A 14,961-nucleotide genomic window follows, 5' to 3' on the forward strand; every position below is an offset into this window, starting at 1 on the left:
TTACCCTTACTTCCAATCTTTGTGCTAAGCTGAGCTAACACTATTTATATTCTTATATAGTGGATGTGAGAGTGGTGATCTTGTCTTTTAACTCTTGGCAGTAAAGTCTATTACCCAAAATGTCAAACTGTCCCTTAAATGTTCACAAAATTTGGACCAAAAATAAGAACATTTAAATCAGGTGGGAAAAGTTGGAAATCTTATCTATGCATTTTGATGTGTTCTGCAAAATGATCATCAAAGGCTTTTTTTTTTTTTTTTGATGAAATTGTCTTTTTAAAATTGGTTCCACAATTCCACACTTGATATGAATCTGCTCTACATTCATCTTGTTGTTTGAGGAAATCTGAAATTGCTCGTTGCTTTGCACCAGACTGGGAGCCTGTAATGAAGTTTTATGCGTTTCTGAATTGCATACCAGACTTGACACATCTTGACTTGACACATCTTGTTGAATTACATGCTTGATTTTAGTTTGGCATTTATAAATCGGTTAAGAAACATGATTTTACAACTTATTTGGGTATTTTTAAAAAGGCATTGGGGATACACAATGGTCATAAAATACCAAAAAAAGCCACGATTACGTAGCAAAATAGCAAATAGCAACATGAACAACAGAAGTCTCCCTGTTCAAATTAGCCTCAGTTTTATTGTAGCACCTTGCTACATTTATTTATTCTGTACCACTTTGTATGAGCCTCCGATTTAGGAAGCCTTTATCCGTGCACCTGGACACTGTGGCTACTCGGCACCCACCTCCTGCACTTCTCTCAATTATCTGCTCTCTTTGATTATCTTTTCTCTCATCTTCCTTTTGTTTAGTCTGTCGATAGTTGTAAACTGCCATAGATGAGAATATGCAAATACCCTTGTCATGAGGCTCCTTTCAAAATTGAGGTGCCATTTTTATTGCTGTCATCAAGCTCTTTGTGAGCCCTTTGAATGGCATGTTGAATGACAAAACAAGGCTGCAATGGATTATGACAGCACATGGACAACAACAAGAGGAAATAGCTTTTGTTAGCAGGCAGTGATAGGGCCTGACAGTAATTCTTTGGAAATTTCTGGTTAATTGAGTGTGAATTGAATGTCGTATTGGAAAATTTGCTGGATAAAAAAAACTATTTCTGATAGCAAAGCTGCAAATTATACAGGTATTGTTTCACTCCCACTGACATTTTGCTTCATTCCTGAATACTTTATTTGCCTTTTCCTCAGTGAGATCAACCGGCTGGACCTCGGCCTCATTGTCGAGGTGTGGAACAAAGGCCTCATCTGGGACACCATGGTGGGGACCGCCTGTATTCCTCTAAAGTGCGTCCGGAAATCAGAGGAGGTGAGAATATAAAAAACATGTAGTTGGGAAGGCGGGAGGACATAAGAAGAACTTAATTCCTAAACTCAATTTAGGAAGAAAATGCACCCTAAAATCCATCCATAATTAAGTTTCTCATCAGTAACAAGATGCAGTATTGACCACTGGTATTTTCTTTTACCTCTATAGTTTGTTAGTTTAAACATATTCCAGATACACACAAATCATTTGTTTACGTAGATAAATATATACATATCTAATTGCAGGAGGGTTCAGGTGAGTGGCTTTTCCTGGATGCAGAGGTCCTGATGAAAGCGGATGAGATATACGGCACCAAGAACCCAACACCTCATCATGTCCTGCTGGATACTCGCTTCGAGCTGCCTTTTGGTGAGATGTCTGCCAAAAGAAACTTTTTTAGGTGCACAATAGACTTCTAAACTCTGAAACAAATTTCAAACCAATAAACTAAACTCCTAACACATTCAGGTGCTTATATAAGACCTTCTTCAATGCTGTTGTCTCAAGCTGAAGCTCTGACTGCAGCGGGTGCTTTGGTGATGGACTGATTCTGGTCCCCTCAGGGCAAATCAAGCCTTGAGTTACACAAAGGCCATAAATGTTTGCCACCGAAATGTCAGCAGTCGATTTCTGAGGCTACACAGGAAGAGCTGCCCAGCCTGGGGCACGGCATAAGAACATTAAGGACAGTGTAACCTGTGGACTTATGCAAGCATAGCTGACATTGATCTGTCAAAAATAAAACGTATAAAGGCTATATTATGAACAAAATATTATACACAAGTAGAGTATGAGGTCACATTACTCCTAAATCAAATTAAATCATACCATATATTAAAAAAAAAATGAATTGCATGATTCAACTAACGGCTAGAATGAGTTCACTCTTTGATATTTGTCTGAGATATTTGCTTTACTCTTTGGGTCCACTGAGGACGAGGAGTCTGTTTCTGCCTGGCATAAATCAAAGGCACCGATTTATCAAAGGCACATCTTCCTTTATTAACTTAGGTTCAGTAAATATAATTTTGTCTTAACCCGATTGTTCTGTTGTGGCCAACAGGATTAAGAATCCTTTTACATATACTGCTTACATAAAGAACAAGACAGTACGGCTGTGACGACCATTATAAAGTATCTATCTATCTGTCTGTCTGTCTGTCTGTCTGTCTGTCTGTCTGTCTGTCTGTCTGTCTGTCTGTCTGTCTGTCTGTCTGTCCGTCCGTCCGTCCGTCCGTCCGTCCTCTTGGGAGCAGAATATGTCCACATAACAGATGACGTTGTCACCTTATGCGGTTTATGACGAACAGTTTCCGACTGACACATCTACTGGATACACAATAACATTAGCTTTCATGTCTGTGTTCATCTGTAAATACAAGTCTTAAGACACATCTCGGCCAGTTGGTGTTAGGCTGGTAGCATCAACAGCCGAATTTGACTGATAAATATGATCTATAGGTTTTAAAAAATAAAGGTAATTATTAGCAATTAATGGTAATAATTCATGCCAAGACTCCCATTTGATGTAAGCCTGTTGACATTTGAAATATCCCTTTGCTTCTCCTGCCATCTGTGTACTTGACTACATCTCTACCTGTACTATTTTCATAGCCTGCATACGGCTCAAGCCCTGTGATCAAAAGGCATCAAAGTTTAAAGCAGGGTGTTTGTCCACTGAGGGGCAGAGAGCCTCTTTCTCTGTTTTAAGAGGAGACCTTTCAAGGTTGCAGGAGCCCATCGTGACTCTGCGCCACCAAAGCCGTTCATTAAAAGCTGTGGGTCGGTGTGTCTTTGAAGCCCTGGCCTTTGTGTGTGTGCCTTTAATGTGCATCTACCATAAAGGGGGGAATGGTGAGAGGACCAGCCTCATCCAGAAATGGAATCACGTCTCGGGTGATGGATAATGTTGGAGAAGTTTGGTTAAGGCTAAAAAAAAAACAAGGAAAAACTCTCCTTATACCAACTGTATATTACTATCAGATACATGTACAGTTGCCCTGCTGGTATTCTTCACTCTGTATTTGTTTTGTTTATCTATTTTTGGTAGTTTCATTATCGTGTTATCCTGCTTCAGGAAGCTACAACTTGCAAAGCTGCTCCTCTTAACAATTGTATGACATGTTACTGTCTGGCATTACGACAAACTATTCTTATTTTTTCCTTCCCACGCTGCTCATAAGAAATTAAACGGGCTTAAATGTATCATAATGGCCCACTGGAAAATGATGCTTGAATTATAATGTTTGTTGCATGCATAATTTGGTACCAGACATCCCAGACGACGAGGCGCAGTATTGGACACGCAAGCTGGGACGCATCAACATCATGGGAATCCACGATGAGGTAAAGTACAATTTGATAAGGGTTTTATTTGAAACATTTTTGAATAAATTCAATGAAAAGCTTTTATATCTTAACTCATGACTCAACTGCTATTTTTTTATTTTTGTTGTTAACGCTGATGGAATGGCTGACATAAATAAGTAATTATAAGAAGAATATGAAACGCATGAAGCTTAAAAAAAACAAAAAACATACTGGACACCTGCTGTTTTTCTCTCTCTCCTCTGTAGTACCCTCTTCAGAATGACGTTCAGAGTCGCCCACTGCCTTTTGCAGCTTCCCAGTGCTGTGAGTGCTCCTGCCCACACTGTTACTCCTCGACCTCTAGATGGAGCCAATTCTCCCTCTCTAGCTCTAAGGCTTATTTCTTTTCTCTTCCTTGGCCCTGTTGCCCTGCTGCATAATGTACTAATAGTTGAACATTTCAAATTCAGTCGTTCTATCATTTTACATCTCGACACAGCCCATATGCATGTTAAATCTACTCTCACTGTTGTGACAGTTTGGTTTCCACTCTGGGAACTACTGATGGGGTTCCTCTCATTCTCACAGTGTTACAACACAAAGACACTTTTTTTTTTCTTTGCACAAACCAGGCTTCCTCTAACTTACCTTTCACTTGTAACATCTGCACTTTCACCAGGCAACTATTTCGGATGGGCTGACCCACTGAGTATGTAACACACTTTGATGAAATTCTCCCCCTGGCCAATCCTCAGTACCCTCTGCATGTCATAATGCCCCATAATCCTCAGTAACATGTAATCTACAAAATGTCCATGCATTTTATTCATATTCTTTCATTGTAACATTTGATTGCCCTCGTTGTTTTCCTTGATTCCCTTTGGTCTGTTTTACTTCCTATCATGCTCTTGTTGTTTTCTTATTTGCTACAGTATGCTCTGTGCTGATGTCACATGCTTGTATTTAATCCTTATATTATTGGATTAGGACACATTCTACAAAAAAGAGTCAGGAAAACGAATGAATGCTCCATTTTTTTCTCTGAAACCGTACTCTGTGCACCTTTTTTAAGAAAAGATATCAAAATCATATAATAATATTGTAATCAAACATTTCTGAAAAGGATTGGTCTAAATACTCCTGAAAGTTTGATAACCAATGGGAACTCCAATCAAATCTTAAAGTTTGTAAATTGCAGTTCCCTCACTGAGATGACAGGTGGCACTCCCTACTAAACTATATCATATTTTACTATCGCATATGTATTTTGTAAGAGATATCACTAGAATCAGTTTATCGTTCACCTGCTCACTTTATCGCTTAGAAAAGATAAACTCAGCTCAGCTGTCCCCTCCAGCAGACACCAGCCTCCTGGTTAGCTTTTGAAAGAAGCTTTTGAAGATAACTCCTCGGGTTGGCAAGGTCACTTTCAAAATGTGGTTTACTCGGGTGCATTGCTATGAGAGAATATTATTATTATAAGTTCAAACTGTCTTCTTGATAGTCCAACAATGATGCCATTTTGTAATGTTAATACAGATGCACATTTGATTACTTGAAATTAGTATTTACTGTTTCTTAAATCTGTTACTCATTCATGGCTATAAGCCAGACTGAATAATATTGAAGATTTGTTTTCCACAACTGTATTTAATCTTTCTGAACAATACTTGTCCTTATTTTCCTGTGGAAAAACAAAGTACAAAGCAGCATTATACAGATGAGGTGCAGCTCATGCTCAAGCCTTCCTTTTAGCTGGAGAGCTTGCATGTACAAGGACTACAGGGCCCTATTTTCTTAGTGGTGCAACAACCAGTGTAAGCAGCTGTTTGGTATCTTCATGACTTTGAAATTCACAGAGTGCACAGGTGCGATGTTCATTTAAATAAAGTGGGTTATCGTAAGTCGTTATAGTTTTGCGTTTCGAAGGTGCAACTCAGAACCGCATCTGTTGATCTGTTGCCACATAGGTGATTCTAAAACAAGAGAGAACTAAAAACAAAAATGTTAGTTTATTCCGCTTAAAGCAGGGGAAAGTCTGCATTCATTTAGAAACAAATATGAGTATATGATTCAAATATGATTGTCACAGTATCTGTTGTTCATAGTGTTGTTTATACAGCAGGAGAAGCTTCTCCGTCAGATCATTAAATCCCTGCAGTCATTTGAGGGCAAACAGACAGATTTGATCATAAATGTGCAGCCTCTGATCTTTATGTGTGGCCTTCCATTGTATTTTACTTTATTAAATTACCTGCAAGTGACACCAGGTTGCTACATAGTAACCACTGAGAATTCTACAATTACCCTTCTGGTAAATTATTCAGCTTTGTTTTGTGGGAGATGTTGGATTATGGCAGTGCATCAGTCCTTAGTGCCATTGCCTCCTTTCAAATTTTCTTTTTCGTAAAAGTAGCATTTCATTTTATTTTATTCTTTTTATTCTTGAAATGCATGAAGCAGTTGTTTCACATTTTGTGATGTTTTGTGACCATTTATAATGTGAAATACAGTAAAAGTAGAACTACATCGTCAATATAATTTTGTCAAATAAACACTTTCAAAGACATTTCTAAAATAATTCTCTCACAAACAAAGCACATCATCGGCCTCTGGCTGCACTATTCAGACAACTATATGATGGGTATGTGTGTCGGTTAACCACCACACCCTCCAGTTTATATTCCACCTTTTGCACTGCAGATGCACTTGCAGACGCCCACGCAGTCTGCGCCCCTAAGACTTATACTGCTTTGCACTTGTTGTTGCACTGTTAAATTTGGACCCATAGTCTTTTAAAAAATTGCATGACGTTTGCATCCTTAAACCTCCTATTAACCTGGCATCAGCTCACCCTAGTTGATTTATTTCTTCAGCTCTCAGCATTTTGTCCAGACAAGGAAAATTCAATCTAGGATGCATTTTCCACTTTCCCTTGAATAAGCAAGGATTTTTTTTTTTTTACACTTGCTGTCATATGAAGCTTACTTACTACAACCTTCTTAAAGTTTGTCAGGAAAGATTGTTTATTCAGCTCGTCTTGTTGCAGCTTTGGACGACCAGGACAGTGCTGTAGACGACCGGGATAGTGACTACCGCAGCGAGACCAGTAACAGTTTGCCACCACGTTACCACACGACAGCTCAGCCCAACTCCTCCATGCACCAGTACCCCATGGGGCCTCGGACACAGCACCACCCGGAAGGCTGCACCGACTCCGTCCACAGTTTTGACCTGGACTACAGGGACCAGAGAGGAAGCAGGTAGACAGAGTACATACAGAGTCACCCATTCACACCTGGATAAAACTCATAGTAACACATATTTAGACAGTGTATCCTGAGAAGAGTGTAACCCCACTGCAACAATCAGCTTTGAGTTGTCACTTTGCTGTAAAATATAATGCGATACAGCACAATATCAATGTTTGCCGGCTGCTCTCCTCACACCCTTTACACACGAGTACGACAAAACAATTTGAAATGCTTCTTAATATAATGTTATCTAAAATGACACAGACACTAATCACAGCCTCAAAAATTAGAATAGTTTAACCAACACCTCTGATACAGTTTTATCAAATGATAACTGTGTGTTTACTATTTATAGAGCCAATTTAATTTTGTCCAGACTTGTATAATTTCTACTTTAGTTTTGCGTCATAAAATATAAAGTTAGAGACATTTTCTTACTTAATATTAGCCTCAGGTTTACAGTAAAGGAAGTAAGTATTGTGCTTTTTAATTTATTAATTTATTGATCGTTTATCTGACCAACAATCCAACATAGTTGAAGCTTTGTTGCTCCGGATGTAGTGTCAAGTTGTCGCGGTTGCCCTTGTATTGTATATCAGGAGGCATATCAGAATTATTTGTTTACTGTGACTGACGTCAGCATGCTTGTAAATTGGCAAAAATGTGTGTGTGTGTATGGTGATTGTGATGTGTGGTGACTATAATTGTAAAAAAAACATTTTCCGTATCATGTATGTTATTATATGTATTATGATTAGCACTACTCCGCTGGTTAGAGGCTGAATTTTGTCCGTAAGACAAATACTCATGGTGCATGGGAATTAATCACGTGCACTCGTCATGGAATGCATACGCACCAGTGAGACTTCGACAAATCTGCCTGTGTTCACTGATAGGAAGTTGATCCGGATAATTCTACATTGGGGGGGGGGGGGGAGTGGAATTACAGCCAGGAAAAACTCATTGTTCATGTTTCTTTTTGTCTCGAAGGTTTGTTGTGTTGGTTAAAGATTCTGGTGGTTTTAATGGCTCTGAACTTGGTTTTGCCATATCACAGAGGAAATCCTCTCTGTTACACCTCTGGAGGGAGTTGATTCGCGACAGACATACGCCTTTCTTTGGTGATTAAAAACTTCTTCAATGAACACCACATGGTGGTGATTTAGCATGCATTTCTGATGCAGGCTGAGTGCTGAAGTGTCGATAAGCGCGACTGTTGCTGTGGGGATTTACAAAGATCTAAATTCACTGAGGCACAAGCGAACATAGGAACACATGCACACAATCTCACACTTGCATACACATACAGTTGTATCATCCATGCCACTAAAATGTGTAACAAGGTATGTTTTCAATTAAGTTTTGTCCTACCTTCAGGTCATTTTAGCTTTCTGATGACAATGAAATGAAGGTTGAACTCTTACAAGATCACCAAAAACTGCTGTGTATTTATTTAGCCTGTAATCACTGTTAATAATGATGTAATAGTATAACAACAGTGAATACATATGGGAAGAAGCTTTACTGTTTCTTTACTTTTGCATGAAAGTGTTCCTCTCTTAATTTCTCCATTTATCATACTGCTTAACTTGTGTTTTTGTTTGCATTTTTACTTTCTGTTTGCTTCTTTTTTGTCCCTATATCCATTCCCATTATTTTGTTTCCCTATTTTTAAACATAAATAAGATCTTTAAACCAGAAAGGAAGAGTCAGAATTATACCTGTCGATTCTGGCATGGGGGTTGAAGATTGGGAAAACAAATACAAAAAGCCGAGCAAGCCTCAGCTGAGTGACTTCTTAGACGATGAGGAAGACAACGTTATCTTTCGAATGGGAAGACCCTACCCTGAGCCATCTCACACTCCTATCCATCAAAATACGAAACGTGGTGGTTTTCTGCCTGCCATCTACCCCGAAGGCTATGACACTATCAATCGGCAGCGAAAGAAAAAGATAACGGCTCCAGGAGGGGTTCTCAGTACAGAGGCAGACAAAATGGAAGAAAAGACTTTTCCCTCTGACCTTGCACTCCTCCGTGAGAAGAGAGGGGAGCTGTTCATGCGGCAGGTAGCAGAGATGCAGGAAGAGGAGGAGCGTATGACATCATGCCTCAAGCCATACAAGAATGGGCTTCTCTACAAAACAAGGATGTGGGCTAAAAATGAGCTGGACAACACTTTGGAGCATTATGTGGCATACACAAAAGAGCAAGATGCAAGAATGAGGGCACGGTTTGATTTTGAAATTGAAAGTTCTCAGGATCTGCACTACCCCATAGGAGCAGAGGAGGGTATAGATGACGTTGCCTTTATGTCTGAAGACTTTCGTTCAGAAAATGCAAAACATTACAAAGACGGGTATTTCTCCTATGAGGGCCATATAGAAAATTATCATGGGCTTTGGGAGAAGAAGTGTGGAAAATCTAAAACTGGAGGATGGGTTTCAGAGGCAATGCTCTCCCCAGTGGAGGAACCAAGTGATGAATACGTAGACCCTATGGATGAGCTCCAGTGTCTAGTTGAAACAGTTTCTGAATACCTTGCTGAAAAAGAAGAGGAAATTAGCAAATACGGCTCCCTTCCTAAATCAAGCAAATCTAGGCTATCCTCTCTGGGTAGCAATAGAACCGATTCTTTCGGAGAAGACCAAAATAGTTCATCGAAGGATCCTAGAGGAGAATCCCAATCTCACACTCCTTCTGATCAGAGTATTTCAGGAGTAAAAAATGCCATGAGCTCATTGTTTAGTTCTCTCACTGACAAAGTTGGGGGTGGCCCCAAACAGCCTGCCCCATCTCCACAAGCACTATCTGCACAACCCCTACCATCTGGACTAACAAAACTGTTTTCTTTTATTCCCAAATCGAATAGCACAGCCCCTGTAGCTGTGGTATCCCCAGTATCCCCTGAAAGATCATTCAGTTCTTTGCCTTCTCAGCCATCACGTGATGCCAAAACACAAGGTTATTATAATGATACAAAAATTCCCACAAGGAGTCATACTCAAACAAGTACAAAAGAACATGTACTCGAGTTTGTAACCAAACCTCAAAGTGCTCCAGAAAACACAGTCTTAGGAAAATTGAATTCTTTAAAGCTTCTTTCATCAGGAGATAATGGAAGCTCATCTGAATACAAACAGGTGCCAGAATCTACATATTCTCAAAGCCATACGCAACGGGATGAGAAATGGGTTGATAAATGTGTTCATCAAGGTAAACAGTCAATGACAGCCGAAGGAAGTTGGACATCAGAAAAATTAAGAACTTCATCACAGGAAAAACTTTTGGGACAAAATTATAATGAAAATGTATATGGGAGACCAAATCCACCTATTTACGAGCAAGAAAATGTGCCTGCTCTGGAGCCAGAAAGGTCGACTGGCCAAACACAATCTGCAAACACTGGTTTCTTCAGCCCTTTTAAGAAGTCATTCACTTCATTGATCACACCTGGTGTTCCTGTTCCTCCTCAGGGAGCTCCTCCTGTGGCAGTTTACCCAGTGTTTAGAACCACGGAGGAACCCCAACTACAGAAAGCAGCTGTGGACCCATCATTAAGTAGTAAGATTAAACTACCTTTCCTGTCCTCTGAAAATGTTTCCACTCAGCAAAATCAGAGAGCAGAGGGAGGCATGCTTTCTGGTTTTTTAAAGTTTGCATCCAGTGAAGATGTAAGTGCCTCCATGAAAACACAGAATCCTCTGCAAGCACATCATGATCTTCCCCCAACAACTTCCACCACCTTTACACAGAGTGCTGCTGTGCCCCAGGAAACCACTGAGAAAGGATGGTTTTCCAGCATTTTTCATCCTGCCTCTGCTCCCTCTGGTTCAAACCAGAATTTGATCAGCAATCAGCAATCTCAGATCAACAGAGTGCCATCTGGCTCAAACATACAACACCCATCAAATCAGAAACCAACGGTAGCCCCTCATGGAATGCAGCAACAACTTCCCAAACAACCTGAGCCACAAAGTTTTTTGACAGGTCTTTTTAAAGGGAACTCCACTGAGGACATCTCTAATCAACCCAAACAAGGTGGACTGCTATCTGGACTTCTTAAATTTGGTTCTACCAGTGATCTCTCTGGAAATTTGGCACAGCAGGCTTCTCATAACATTCAGCCACCCAAGAGTGACAATCCCTCGCAGTTTCCTCATCACCCTCCCTCACAACAAAGGTCTTCGGCTCCACAAACAGGGGGCCTTCTCTCAGGACTATTGAAATTTTCATCAACAGAAAACATACAACAGAATGTGCAACCTTCTGAAGCTGAAAAGCAGAGTAACATGCCTGGCAATTACTCTGGTCAGCAGCAGACTTCAGATCAAACTCAGCCAAAGGGTCTTTTGTCTGGCTTGCTTAAATTTGCATCAAATGAGAACATTTCAAGCAGTCAAACAGTTCAGCAACATTACACTGTTCAACATAATCAACAAGGTGTCAACCAACAGAATAGTCAAGGTCCAAAACCAGGTGGTCAACTCGGGAACAGAACCTCGAGTCAGCAAGTATTTCCAAAGGAGACAATTACCCCAAGTAAATCCAGCCATGAGCAGACAAGGCCAAATAATATCCCTCTTTCCAACCAAAATCAACCACAAACTAGCACAACACAAAGATCAACTGAAGCAAGTGGTCTGCTTTCTGGACTATTCAAATCCTCCTCAGAAAATATGGCTCAACACCAGCAGCCTGAAAACACATATGAGGCGCAACAACAAATCATAGTGCCATGTAGCCAGACTGGTCAAACACATTTGGAGACATCGAGTAATTCTGGAGTGCTCTCAGGATTGTTTAACAAGTTAACAAAGTCATCTGACAACACTGACACAACCTGTCAGACAACAACAGGACAATCACCACAACAGAGGGCCAATACGGTCACAATGAAAACCCCTCTTCAAAAACAGCCATGCATGAATGTACCACAGCAGTCCTCAGAAGAACATGCTGAGAAAGAGAAGGGGAATCCGCGAGCTGCCCAGCAAGGGTTTTTATCTGGATTGTTCAGCAAAAATGTAACTGAGGACACATGTACTAAACAAGAAGCAATGTCAGGTCAGAATACAGAACAACAGACACCTTCAACTAAGTTCGCAGAGTTACATTCAGCCACAGCAAAAAGTTATACTTCAGACTTAGGAAGGGGCAGCTTGCAAAGAGTTGCTCCAGATTCGTTCAATCCAAGACAGAGCAGACATGCTTTTATCAGTGCACCCGTATCAATTGATACTGAGAGTCTGGACTTGCGAACATCAGCGACTTTTGCAAGATCTCCTCAGACTCGGGCAACATACTCCTCTATTAGCACAGGTAATTTACATCAGCTATACTATCCTGGCTCACTTCAGTCAATTAACCCAATGGCTAATAGCACAGGAAATATGAATTCCCTTTTACGAAGGCATACGCCTTCATTCCCAACTATGCAGCCATATATTGGTGGTAGTACACCCTCTTTGTATGGAGCTACAAGTCAAAACCTTTACCATGGTCAGTTGTCCCCGTATGGAATAAGTCCCTCTTATGATGAAAACCAGTGGATACGTGAAAGTGCTCTATGGCAGCAGTTTCAGAATGAGTCACTGAATTATCATTTCCAGGGAGAAGATCAAGGGTATAGACAGAGCTGTGAAGGCACGTCACTACCAGCATCTACTCTTCACTGCAGTTCATCAAATATCAATCAGGCAATTAACCCTACACCATGGCAAGGTGTTGCTTGTCAACAAGAGCAAATTAAACAATATCAGTTTGAAGGACACAGGGATGATGATCCATATCCCAAGAGGAAATTATGGAACAGTTATGAAGACTTGGGAAACCTAGAATGTTCACCCTGTGAAGAAGGTGTGTTGAACTTAACTACTAAACAGAGTAATGCAAAGTTTGGAAAATGTAATTCATTTAATTATGGTAGCACTTATAGCTTGAATAGTGTTTCATATCATGAAGGCTATTACGAGGAGACTGCACCAAGCTTATCTTATTCAGCAAACTGGCAATGTGGAATTGATAATGCAGATCCACAATATGTTCATACTGATGGCATGATCAATCAGAGTCGGTTTAATTTAAATAGACCAATAGATTCAAACTGCCCCCCACGTGCCAATATTGAGGCAGAAGACTCCCTATACCTCGAAGACACTGAATGGTTTCAGCAGTGGCTTGCCCTTTTGGAGCAAGGAATGTGGTGGCCAGCAGAAAATGGCGACTGTGGCTACTTTGTTTACACAGATCATGAGTACATTTATGCTTTGCTTACGGATGCAGCAGGTGAATATGTGTATGCATGTGCCCCTGAGGGCGAATCTTCGGGGAATACGCAGAAATTAGACAGTTTGCCCAGTGCCTGGCTTCACAATGAAATGGTTTTAGTTTGTGGCTTTAAAATTCCACTTTACAATGAAGATGAGCTTCTTTGGTTTCCTGGTCAAGATTATGGCGATTCACAAATTCTTAATGTCCCCCTAGATTTGTCTGCTGCATATAGAAAAGGAAATCAGATCATGAATTTAAATCTCGAACAGTTCTCTCAAATGTTTGAAAATTCATTTATGTCCCAAAGGCAACAATATGTGGATTTCACATCTTACAGGTTAAACAAAGTAAGGATGGATCCCAGACAGCCTAGTTATGTCTATGAAGATCACTGCAAAGATATCATTGACCTTTCATGTCATAACAAAAACCATGTTGGCCCTTATTGGAACAACCAGGAAATAAAGAAATTTCTTGCTCAAAAGGTTGCCGTTTCTTTGAACTCCACTCCAACTGCAAATTCAAATCAGCAACTACTTCACAAATGTTACCAACCGAGCCAACGGCGGCGTTCATCTACCGCCATTACAGTGAAACATGTAGATGATGTATCAGAGGAAGAATGGAGGAAAATAGTGGCTGCAGGAGAAGAACAGCCTCGTCGTCAAGTCAAAAAGATTTCCACCCTAATATCGTCTTTTGTCGACAAAAAGTCACAGGTGGAAGTAAACAAAACTAGCACTTCCTCGTGTGATCAAGCCTCTGACAAAACGTCTAAGAACATTCTTTCATCAGGTTTCCAAAGTCTGAAGTCTAAGATCATCAAAGAAGAATCCTCTGCTGGTGTCATTCAACCTGAAACTGTTAAACAACAAATACAGAGGCCAGCTGCCACACAGGGAAGAATTTTGCCCACTGTACCAACAACAGCTCAAGTGACTCATCCATCAACAAACTTGCATACAACTTCAGAAAAACCTAGACTTTCACATCAGACTACCATGGCCCAGCAAGCAGCCCCATCTACAAAGCCCAATGTCGCAGTGCCTTTAGGATCAAAAGAATCTCTTGTTAAACCTGCAACCTCTGGACCATCTGCAGCTGACAAGCCAGTGGAGAAACCACCTGAACAACCACAGGCAGGCATAATGAACTTTCTAAAGTCTGCTGTAGGAATGGAGGAAGTCAAACCAGATCCCCAGAAATCATCTCAAGCGTCACTCAATGAGCAGAGCCAAACTGGCAGTACGGCTTCCTTACCAGGCAGTACCACTGCAAATAAAGAAGCTACAGGAGTGTCAAATCTCTTTGGATCAATTAGCAGCCTATTTAGTGCTGAGCCCACTCCACCACAAACACAGCAAATGAAACCAAGTGCTACTGAGGGTTCACTAACACTAGCATCTAGATCTAAGGGTATACAGAGACAGAAAACAATGGATCAAAGTACCACATCTCAGCCCTCACAGGGCCAACCCCCAAACAAAAGTATATCACAAGTGTTTTCTCCTAGTCTTTCTTCAGACCCTGCAGCAAGCAAGTCCGAGACCATACCACCTGCAGTACAATCAAAGCAGGAATCAGGAAATAAACCATCTGGTGGACTATTTGGATTTTCAATTGGAGAAATGCTTGCAGGATCAACAGCTGCTGCACAATCTGGACCAATACCTCAACCACATGCATCAGCAAATGCTCCACAGGAAGAATCCCTTGGTAAAAGTATATTGTCAATATTTACTGGGCCAAGTCCTCAGCAGCCTGCACCTAAAGCTGAGCCTGTGCC

At 40.6% G+C, this 14,961-nt stretch overlaps 1 protein-coding gene across 1 annotated transcript in view; it reads left to right on the plus strand.

Annotated features, from left to right (window-relative positions):
* Positions 1-14,961, plus strand: part of LOC138205833 (protein unc-13 homolog B-like) — a 66,694-nt gene that overhangs the window by 17,420 nt on the left and 34,313 nt on the right. The window contains exons 4-8 of the mRNA XM_069162151.1: positions 1,222-1,339; positions 1,585-1,708; positions 3,612-3,685; positions 3,916-3,973; positions 6,699-6,912. Coding sequence (XP_069018252.1) covers positions 1,222-1,339; positions 1,585-1,708; positions 3,612-3,685; positions 3,916-3,973; positions 6,699-6,912 — 588 coding nt within the window. The remainder of the gene's footprint in view (positions 1-1,221; positions 1,340-1,584; positions 1,709-3,611; positions 3,686-3,915; positions 3,974-6,698; positions 6,913-14,961) is intronic.

This window comes from Embiotoca jacksoni, unplaced genomic scaffold (genome assembly GCF_022577435.1).
Source record: "Embiotoca jacksoni isolate LCO1_2020_lvr unplaced genomic scaffold, fEmbJac1.0.p SCAF_10, whole genome shotgun sequence".
Lineage (NCBI taxonomy): Eukaryota > Metazoa > Chordata > Actinopteri > Embiotocidae > Embiotoca > Embiotoca jacksoni.